The following is a 10,678-nucleotide window of genomic DNA, read 5'->3' on the forward strand; positions in this document are numbered from 1 at the left end:
TTTCTGTTCCACCGAACGGTGTTTGTTGAACTTGCCTCCGCATGTTTAGCATTAAACACCGGCCGGCTGCGAGCGAGCAACGTAATTTCTCCGTCACGCTCGGCGGAGCTCGATGAATAAATTGTCCGACGTATATCCATTTAAATGCCGGTTAATTTCAACTGTGTTCCTATTCGCTCTCTCTCTCTCTCTCTCTCTCTCTTTCTCTCTCTCTCTTTTCTATCTTTTGTTGTTTTTGAGAATATCTCGGTTGGAAATACAGTTGTAGATACCACTGATAATATTGTTGCGGCTATTCAAACGTTCCCGTAATTTTGAGTTAATTTTCGGGCACCGATTACGTTCTGCGTGAATTAAAAATTAATTTTTAACGACTAACGAAATTAACACGTTCGCATGCCGTTTTCGGCGTCCGTTTGCCGACGGCAAATTACAGTCGACAATTGGCCGTAAATTCACGCTACTGGACAATCAACTGGACCGATGAGTTATCTCGGTTTCAATCAATATTTAAAATTAATCTGTCATGGTTAATGAGGTGAGCGTTTCGCTGAACCCTCCTCGTCGGTGGTACAGCGTAATCAGCAGTTGTGCGTGCGCTCTCTCGCGATATAAATAACGAAATTTACCTAACGTCGTATTGCACTAACAGGATTTGCCTTCCGGCTGAGGTATTTTCTGTCTTCCTCTCTCCCTCTCTCTCTTTCTCTCCCTCTCTGTCTCTCGTACCGCCGCTTCTTCGTAAACTTCACTCTTGAAATTCGCCATTCAGCCCGACTGAATTAATAAGCCGATTCTCGGCTTGAGGTATTTGGTAAGAGAGAAACTTGATTTACGCGCGACGCGGGTACGCGAACTCCCGGGAAAATAGTTGCGAAAACGCAGCAGTCTTCTCAGACCGGCGTAAACGAGGAGTAAGGTGTTTCCGTTTTTCCGCTACCTCTTTCTAACTATACTTAATGAACCTAACAGTATAATTAAATGCAGTTCCGAGAAGTTGAGGGATATCGGGCAGGCCGCATTAATGATTTCCCTCGCAGGCTTAATGAAAACTGCCGCGGTATTCCCTCCCCCCCCCCCGGGATGGGAGGAGGGGGAACTGCTCTTCGAAACTTTTTAATTAATTGTATTTATCGCTAGTGCTTGATATATTGGATTATTAACGTCGATCTCGGAACCATCGCGCTCTCGCGCGCAAATATCACGAAAATTTTCCGCCCTCTCGGGAGGGGAAATGTTTTCGACGCGCTCTCGCTCGAGGAATCACGCGGGAAATCGCGATCTCTCGTCGATGGAAAGAGAGTTTCTCTCTGGGGAACGCGAAAAAATGAAATCCTGCGCAGTTTCAGACTCCGGATCGCTTAATTAAACATTTAAAACCCAGTCGATCGGATTGCGAAAGATGCGCTTGCCGAGGAAATCCGATTTGACGTTTCATACGGCGAATTTTCGTTACATCCGAAAGAGAGAGAGAGAGAGAGAGAGAGAGAGAGAACGGAAGTGGATTTCTGAGCTATCCCTCGCTTTCGCGCATTCAGTATATCCCCGTTCGTGCTTTGGAAGGCACAACACTCTCTTTCGAGAACAAACTATAAACTCGTTCGCGCACGGGTGTCGAGTATTTTGCAAAACAAGCGGTGCACCGTGTAACGACAACTCGAATTAATGTGGCGCGATTTGTGCGGCCGCGTTCGTTGTCAAAGGTACAAGCGCGAGCAGCCGTCTGATTTTCCAGTCACTCGGCAAACGCGGATTCGTCTCGTCGATCGGCTCGTCCGAATCGCTCGTTCGAGTGATCTCGTCCGGCTCGATGGTGCCCGCGATGCTAAAGCGGATACATACCGCACAGCGAGCCGAGAGATTCCGGGTGAAAGGGAGGAAAAAGGGGAACGAGTCGCGAATCTCGTCACGAGTGCGCATTTGAATTTTCATCGAGTCGAAACCCCGCGTTTGTCGCGGGGCCGTTCGCGCGGCTCGTATTTTCCTTTAATAATGCACGTGAACCGAATCGAGCCACGATTGACTGACGCATTCGGTATGCCGCACGGACGGTCGCTTCGGAGCGCCGTCAAATAAAGCGTATAACTTTACCGCCGTAACATTTCTCTTCCGGCGGTTGCGGAAATAACGACTTTCGATATCGGACTTCCCGAGTCGATATTTTGATGCTACTTTCACACCGCTCCTGAGAATAGTTCGCGTCTACTTTGCAGCCGGCCTGTGGATTGGTAAAAACCTACTTCGACGATACCACAATTGTTCTCTCTTGAATCTCGAATTCTATAGATTTCATCTTAATGCTACCTCGATAAACGTTATTTTGACGCGAGAAAACAGCAAGAACGGGAATTTCAGACGTCATCATCATGGTCAAAATAGGAGTCAATTAGTTAGAATTTAACATACTGTTTGTTATCCCAACTCTTATTGCGTTGTAGAATTAAAGGTTTAACATGGGGTGAAAATTTCCAGCCGGGTTTGCGAGTCAAGTCGCGTAACACGGAAGTTCCCGCCGGCTCGAGTTTCGGCTGGGAAATGCGATAGCGTATGCATCACCTTCGCCCGCCTCGTGATGAATTTCAGCTGGAGATTCGCGGCGCGATAGCGCGGTGTGTACTCCCCGTTTAATGAAGAACGTCGTTTCGCCGCCGCTCTGCCGCCGCCGTCGTCATCGGCTCGATTTATTATTTGCCACGCGCCGAAATGCGATTTCGCTCGGCGCGCTTCGGCCGCATTACAATATTTCAATATTCATGAAAGTGCACGTATGTCGCCGGCGCTGCACGCCGGTCGCTCCCAATCGGAAACTTCTGGCTACGTGCTCGAGAGCAGCCGAGCGCCTTCCGTGTTTTCTCGCCCGATTCAATTACGCTAATCGATCGATTCCCCGCGGCAGATATCTCGCGACGTGACGCGAGGTCGCGCGCTCGCGAGACCAGACTAGGCTGAGCTCTCCGAGGCTCGAGGGATTTTTCATGCATGACCTGCTTTCCGTCGCATCCGATTCGCGCGATACGAACTGACGCGGGTGTATTTTCATATCCTTGACGATATTAGAACTTCGTCCGCGGCAGTTTGTGCCGGTTAATCCCGTCGTTTCGTTTTCGTACGCGAAGTATTTCTCTTCTTGCGTGAGCGCCCTACGTTTGCGTTTGGGTGGGCGGGTGTACGTTTCAATATGACTTGAAAATTGAATAAATTTGCTCCCTTGTGTCGTGCGAACGTCTACTTGCAGAATTTGAGGAACTACGATCAGAGGGAATTCTTAGTTTCGAAAAATATGATGTCGCAGCAAGATCTGTCAGTTACTATATGAACGGCGAAACGATTTGTTATGAATACTAATTGCCATCCGTTGGATCATTTTGCTGAATCTACAAATTACATTTTGCTGTAAAAACAAATCAGTAAATGCAGGGAAACGCTTTTCTTCTGACAACAAGTTAACGTGTCGTGAAAATCAATTCACTCAGCAAAATATCGTCTATCCCGGCAGGAAAATTGCTTCCGCTCTGATTATAAATCATTCGCCAATTTACTTATATCGTTATGCCAACGAAATTTTACCGCAGTCGCGACGAATACGCGACAGCAACGATGGTTGGTGCGACAGAGTTATTTTTCTCCCTGTGGGATTTTCAACCCGGCGGCGGGATAACCCATTTCGAGACTACTTTGGGTATTCTAATCGGGATCTATGGTAATCTGGTAGAATCATGAGAAATTTCTATGCGGCTAGGATTGCATTGCACGCGTCCCGCCGTCGTGGCCCATTTGTAATAATCACCGTTTCCGGCCGCATCGGGCCGCGTTCACATAACGTTTGCAATTTTCGCACGACGTCGGTATCGACGATACGTTACTGCCGCACGCTCGGTTGCGCCGAAATTCGAGCGTGGCGTCTAGCTAATTACGACTCCGCTTATAATCCCAATTGGTCGTCTCCCATTTCCCTCCTCTAATGCGCACGTTCCCGTGAGCATTTTATGCGAGCGAAGCGACAATCATCGCTTCGGAGACAAGAGTTATACGCGCGTATTCACCGGCTGGGATACCGGCTTTCACTACGCAATTAGCCTTTCGATTAATCGATCGCGCCACGACTCCGCACTTTTTCACCGTCGGTAAGACGCCTCGACGCTAATTATCACCTTGCCTCCGATCTCGTCGCCTCATTATTTCGTTGCGGGCCTCGTCTTTGTTTTATCGTCGATCGTGCGAAATCCCAGATAATCCCGGATGGGTTTCGCAAGAGCGACAATGCGATGACGCAGAGAGGGAGAGAGAAAAAGGAACGACGAACATGGACGCGGATCAACGTATCAATCGTGGTAATTAATAATTTTAATTAACGGAAGCATCGATCTGCCGGGAGCTTCCGTCGTATTTCAGGCGGCGAGATCGAACGCGCGGGGGCACCTGGATTTCAATTAACCGGATTGCCGTCGCGCACCGCCGATTTATTCCGGACGTCCCCGCCGTGCAAGCCCGTTTTGCCTCTTTCCGCCGATCGACTCGATTGGGAATCGATAGACACGTCTGTCCCGCTAATGTAAATTCGACAACGGCACTGTGCGCCCCCAGAGAGAGAGAGAGAGAGAGAGAGAGAGAGAGGGAGAGAGAAAAACGATCCTTTCCTTCTCCAGCGTCTCGCGTGCGTCACCCTTGAACCGACGTATTTTAATTTTCACCTCTGTCTTGCCTGTGTGTGTGTGTGTGTGTGTATGTGTATTCGCCCGCTTTTTCGCTGCGCTCGCCACTCGGGATTTGCGAAACGACATTGCGCGCTTTCTGAGTTCCTCGCCTTTCCGGACCGGTTCCGGGCGGACGGTAGACCCGCACATACACGCACACACATACATACATGGCTCGCGCTGCACTATTCGATTCGAGACAAAATTGACTCCCCGAGCCGGTGAACGCGCTTGTTATCGTTTTCAGTTTGTTAATGCGCGGATTCGTTACGGGCGACCGCGCTCGATAGATTGACATTCGAGAGCTGAAGGAGGATTTTTGTCTAGATGACGAATTTTTGGTCGAATCCTCTTTATTTTTTTTTTTTTTTCGTTTGAAGTAGTTCATCCGTAGATCGCCGGATTTTCAGTGGCGATATCAACCCTTTGGCTATGTACGATCAGCTTTATACGTCGGCTGAGCCAATAGAGACGCGCGCATTTAATAAAGATGATAATAATTATTTGCCATTTTGTTGAGTCTTTTCGTTAATTTTAATTCAGACCGCCGTGTTTATATAAATTAAAAATTCCCCTGGTTTTTGTGTTTCAGGTAAACTGAAGAGCTGCACTCGTATCCACCGTTACGGAACCAAAGATGTACGAAATGGCTTGTAACGTTTAAATTATACAATACAGAGAGATCTATAAAAACTTATAAATATTATTTGGATATAATTAAATATGCGTGCGCCAAATTTTATTTTCATAAATACAATAGCTTAACCAAACAAACAAAATATGTCGATGCCTGTCTAAGGCATCGTCGTCTAGACAGGAATCCGCTTTTAAAAGTTTCGTCGTCGTCGTCGTCGTCGACAAGAGGAAAACGCAAGTGTTATCCTACGTCAATGAAGTGCACGGCGCTTCAGCAAAATTGGATTTATTAAGCGGAAGAATTTATATAGCGTTAAAAACTGCGAAAAGCGATTAATCGCGCGCGCGTTGAAACACCGCGGCGAGATACGCGACAATGGATATTCGCGTTAGCATTTTGCTCGTCGCGAAGTATATCGCGAGAATATTTTGGTTCGGATTTTGTTTCCATGCGGGCGTGGTGGGGAGAGAAAGGGGTGGTTTTCGCGCGCGTCTCGACAGCGCTTCATTTCGAAACTGCACGCCTTTGTCCGACGTTCAGTTTAATTTCGTTGTCGTCGTTTCCCATCCCGTGCTTTTGAACCAGCTGGATAAACCGTTTTAGGTGGGACTTTGAATCTTATTCCGCCTGTGGAATATATCCCGTGGCGCATGCTTCGTCGCGCAATGCGCAGAAAAAAATTTACATAACGATTCTACCTCCCCGCCCTTTTCTTCTCTACATTTTTTTTTTCTCGCCTCGGATATTCGCACTGCCGACGATTATATTAGATTCGCGAAAATTCATTTCGGCTTTTTGACGAATGCGATGTTAATAGAGTTACGCGCGTGAGCTATGAAAATATTGCAGAAAATAGCGAGATGGCGCGTTCGAACCAAGAATTCATGCCGTGCGTTCCAGTGAAATAGCACGCTTTTTCCGCAAATTCAATCGTGAATATTATTTTTCCGTCGATTTTTCGTCACAATGACGTCACGATGACGTTTAACAAGCCATATCAATTCGCCCGGGCGTCCGATGCATTTATGTAAAATACATTCATCCGAGGAGTAGAGTCCTGAATATAAATAGAAAAGCCGTATGGAGAAAGTCAATTTTGATTGGCTGAGTGACTACAAATTATATGGAGAGTATTCTCACTTCGACTAAATATTGAAGTTAATCTCTTGCAACTCAACTTTTCTCCCTTACTCATCTTCCTTCTCTCATTTTCTTTACACGCTTGCTTCAAATATCACCGTGCGAGAAAAGTGGCGACTGTCAATCTATCGAATTCAGTTACGATTCTCGATTTATATTTAAGACTCTACCGAGGAGATGGTTTTCGACTCTAGCTGCGACCAGATTTTTGCGCTTTTTTCTGCCGCTCTCTTCCACGCGCAGCGGTGGGGCGCACGAAGGGGAACATAATGATGTTTCGCAGCAGGTTAGATAGGAACCTCTGCGGATCATCCTCGAAGTGTAAAGTCCCTTTGGGGAGATCCTCTCGGTCCTTTCTTTCCTTATCCTCCCCGCATCTCTCCCTCTCGTATCGCGGTAACTCATCCCGAGTTTTCGCATTTTATGAGGGGTTCGCGCCCGGCAGCGATGACGAAAAGAAGCTTAGTTCGGAATCAAGTTAATCTAATGCAATGTAACTTCAATCCGCGATAAATCGTGATTTATAACCCGGCGACGTAGCGGTGCCGTGGCAGAATCTCGTGGGAGATCCGCGAGGACCCATCGCCGTGACCGATCAATGTCGCTCTTCTTCTTTTCCTTCTTCGCGTTATCGACCGATATCGCGCGATCGACGAGGATGATTTGCACACGAGTCGATGAAATCTACAATGTGTACTCGCCTTTGCTTCGCGGACAACTGGAGAAAAACGTGCCGGATTCTTCCCGCATTATAATCGCGTTGCCCATATTGAGAAAAATTCCGCTGAAATTACAATCGTTTTCAGTTTCAACTATATTTTCTTCGGTTTCGACCTGAAAAATAGTAGTACATTGAAAGAAAAATATCTGAAAGATAAAAAATATTTATTCGGTGGAGATAATAGAAGGAAAGCGCCAAAATTGACATAAAGTATGATAAAACGACACATCCATATTTCTCAGCTGTAAAATTTTTCACTGCCGGACAGTATTTGAACTCCGTCTACTGTAAACAGTAGCTGAAGTCGCAGTTTTTATTTGCAGGTGTGTTCGGTTATGTTATTAGTGTCACTCGATTTTTCCTTCTGCTGAAGTTTTCTGGATTTTTCTCCTCGTGGAAATTGAAGTAACAAATCAGTGGTAAAGTAATTTAACAATATTACTGTGTAATGTAAGTTTCGAACCTTTTAAATAAGTTTAGATCTTGTGCCAATCTCCTATGTCATTGAGCCACGCGAGGAAAGTTACGGTTTGGTTGTTCTGCAAACCGACATATAGCTGAGTTTATAGGTCTTTCAATCGATGTATTTGAACTTTGCTGTGAAATATTATTTCACAAAATACAGTTAAAACTACTGGTGATTGACTTTCTCCTATTTTTCTTGCTTGTTTGTTTAAGATAGTTGGAAAGAAGAAATCAGGAGAATCCTTTCCACATAATAAATAAGAAGGTATACATTTTTTTATTTTTTCGCGTGAAAGCAATTATTTATTGTACATATATTTAAACAAAAACAAATTTAGATTTAACACCAGAACCACGGCTATCACTTTTGACCTACTTGTAGATTCGTTTTTCTTTGAATTTCCATTAGTGGAACGCCTCCTTTATTATAAAACAATTAAACAATATCGTAAAGTTTAAAAAAGTCCATGGACGATGGACAAAAAAGGGGTAGGTTAAAAGTATCTCATCTGTGGTTCTAAGAAGGAAAATATTGCCGCGGTTCTGGTAGTAAGTAAACGTGTCATTTAGCACCCGCCGAGTATTTTTTTCGTTTTTAAGATATTTTTCTCTCAATATATCAATATGTATCCAAGGTTATTCACCGACACTATAGTAACACTAGAGAAATAATTTTCCTGCTTATGATTCTTTCGTTCAAAAATATGTCTTAACACACGAATACGCGCGTGTCACAAGTTCATCCCGTGCGGGGAACAAATGTCACCGTCGCGGATATGCGAACGCAGCAATCATTCAGTAAAACCGGATAATGCGAGATAAACCGAACACGCGGGAAATTCTCCGAAACATCGTAATCCACCGTATTTATCACCCATAAGCGCGTATAACCCACGTCTCGATCACTTTCTCGCTTCGCTACGTGACCGGTTGAGGCGAGTGTTACACCCCGACCGCCTCGTTTTCGCATTCTCACGCTTACTTATTCTTCCACGCGTTGAAGTTACTCGCGAATTCTCCCGGCTATACTGCGCGATGGAGAATGCTCATCGAAGGTGTACGGCGAAATATGCCATTATACGTCTCCTCCCCGCATCTGCATGCGTGAAACGAGGAAAACCGCTCTCGGTCGGTCGTCAAATTTTTATTTTCCTCAGTTATTCGCTCCGTTGGTCCGGCCCGGCGGTGTTGTCGAAAAAACAAAAAATAGGAACGAAAATATTCGTTACGCGATAACTTCCTCCTCTCTCTCTCTCTCCCTTTTTCTCTCTTTCTCTCTCCTTTTTCGTTTTGCCAAAGCGCACCGGCCGCCGCTCGCAACGGTGGCCGGATAAACGGCGGTGTAAAGGGCCAAGGGTAGCATCGGGTTTATTTTCCCGCGGGTTTCCTCCGTTTTGAATCCGACATGAGCCGTGTCGCCAATTACGTGGTCGGTTTCGTCGCGTCCTGTTCCGTCGCGCGCCCGCTGAAAAATCCTAACGGTCGTTGATAAAAAGGCCGGCGCTCTGCCGTCACTCGCGCCAAAGATTCTCGCCGTTCGCGCTGTCGCTCGATTTCGCGACAGGGTCGGCGAACGAACGGTGGAAAGCGCGAACGAACGAACAAACGAAACGGACGGACGGACGGAGGGGATGTTGCCAAAGCGGAGCGGCGTACGGACGAACGCGCGCGCGCGCGCGGATCAGGCGTATCGTCGACTGCGGAACCGCGGCGGAATTTTTTGCAACGCGCCAAACCCGCGCGTTTTCTCTCCCGGGAAAACGAATTCGCCGGTGTATCCGCGTTGGCTGCGCGCCGCTAAAAACAGCGATGCCGAAATTAGGTTTCTTGCTTGAAAACTGCGAAATTGCTAACCCGATGGGAAAGGTTGTGACGGGAAAAGCCGTATACGCGGCGGGCACTCGCGTACTTCTATTTCTATGTATGGCAGACAAAAAGGGAGAGGGGTGAGGAAGATGGGTCGCAACCCCATAATAAAAAGAGCTTGAGCTTTAAATCGCGCGGTCCGTTCTCCCCTTTTGCCATTTTTTTTCCCCCTCTACTCTTTTGCATACCACTCTTAAAAACAAAAGAAGCTTTATTTAGTTGAGTTATAAACGCTGTCGGAACAGCGGAGAAAGGAAACCCGCATTCGCTCTCTCATCCCCTCTCTCTCTCTCTCTTTTTCTTTCTCTCTCGCGAGTGCTCCTCCCGTTGCTGCGAAACTCTCGCGTCGCACTGATTGTTTTTGCGTGCTACTGGCGCTACTGGGCGCGTGTCTCCCACCGTCGGACTTGACAAATCCGGAGTTCTAGATATAAGTTCTAGATATAATTAATAATAGAGCAGCACAACTGAACTCGACATATCGAAAGTCCGCCATTTTCTTCGCACGCTGATATTTGGAGCAAGAAAATAAGAGAAGGAAGACACGTAAAAAAGAAAGATCAGGTTATACGAGAGATCAGCTTCGATTTCAATAATTACTTCAAATAAGAATACTTTCTCCGTAACAATGGGTGCACTGTAAATCCAAGTGCGTTACGTTTACACGCGTAAACGTGTCTTAAAACGACCGGAAGCTACTTGGATGTATTTTCTGCCGATTTAGCCTGCGTCGTTTAAAATCGTTCAATCGTGTTGAATTAACGCATACAAAAACGGCGTCTGAGTCATGTGATTAGGAGAGTCAACCGACTTTCTTCATGGCTCTTTTCTATTTGGAGGAAAAGCACCAAGATGGACATACCATTTGATTTTCGGGCTCAATAACGATAATGTTTTTCTACACCGTGCGCGGGACAACATTCGGCAAATCCCCACGCGATTTCTGGTCATCGCCATCCCTGAAATTGAACGTTTTACGTCTCCGAGAGGAGTCCAGATGCTATGAAACCGAGAGGAATGGTAGAGGCAGTCGGCGGCATCCATTGAAACGCGCCAAATCGTGTGCAGATCCGTTCTAGACGAATCCAAAAAGAATCGCGCGCGCGTTGCGTTACATTTCGAGTTAGGGGGTTCCCCCCCCCCCCCCCCCCCCCC

The 10,678-nt window shown here is 46.5% G+C and overlaps 1 protein-coding gene and 1 long non-coding RNA gene across 4 annotated transcripts in view; one reads left to right on the forward strand and one right to left on the reverse strand.

Annotated features, from left to right (window-relative positions):
* Positions 1–10,678, forward strand: part of LOC106747032 (E3 ubiquitin-protein ligase MYLIP) — a 228,297-nt gene that overhangs the window by 135,643 nt on the left and 81,976 nt on the right. For 2 of the 3 annotated variants that reach the window (XM_014624270.1, XM_014624271.1), the window contains exon 2: positions 5,287–5,343. The exons of the other annotated variant lie outside the window; for it this stretch is intronic. In XM_014624270.1, coding sequence (XP_014479756.1) covers positions 5,332–5,343 — 12 coding nt within the window. In that variant the 5' untranslated portion in view covers positions 5,287–5,331. The remainder of the gene's footprint in view (positions 1–5,286; positions 5,344–10,678) is intronic. 3 annotated transcript variants of the gene reach the window in all.
* Positions 1–10,678, reverse strand: part of LOC106747034 — a 108,722-nt gene that overhangs the window by 14,222 nt on the left and 83,822 nt on the right. The gene's annotated exons all lie outside the window — the stretch shown is intronic.

Source organism: Dinoponera quadriceps, unplaced genomic scaffold (assembly GCF_001313825.1).
Source record: "Dinoponera quadriceps isolate SergipeBrazil2010 unplaced genomic scaffold, ASM131382v1 scaffold2099, whole genome shotgun sequence".
NCBI classification, from domain to species: Eukaryota; Metazoa; Arthropoda; class Insecta; order Hymenoptera; family Formicidae; genus Dinoponera; species Dinoponera quadriceps.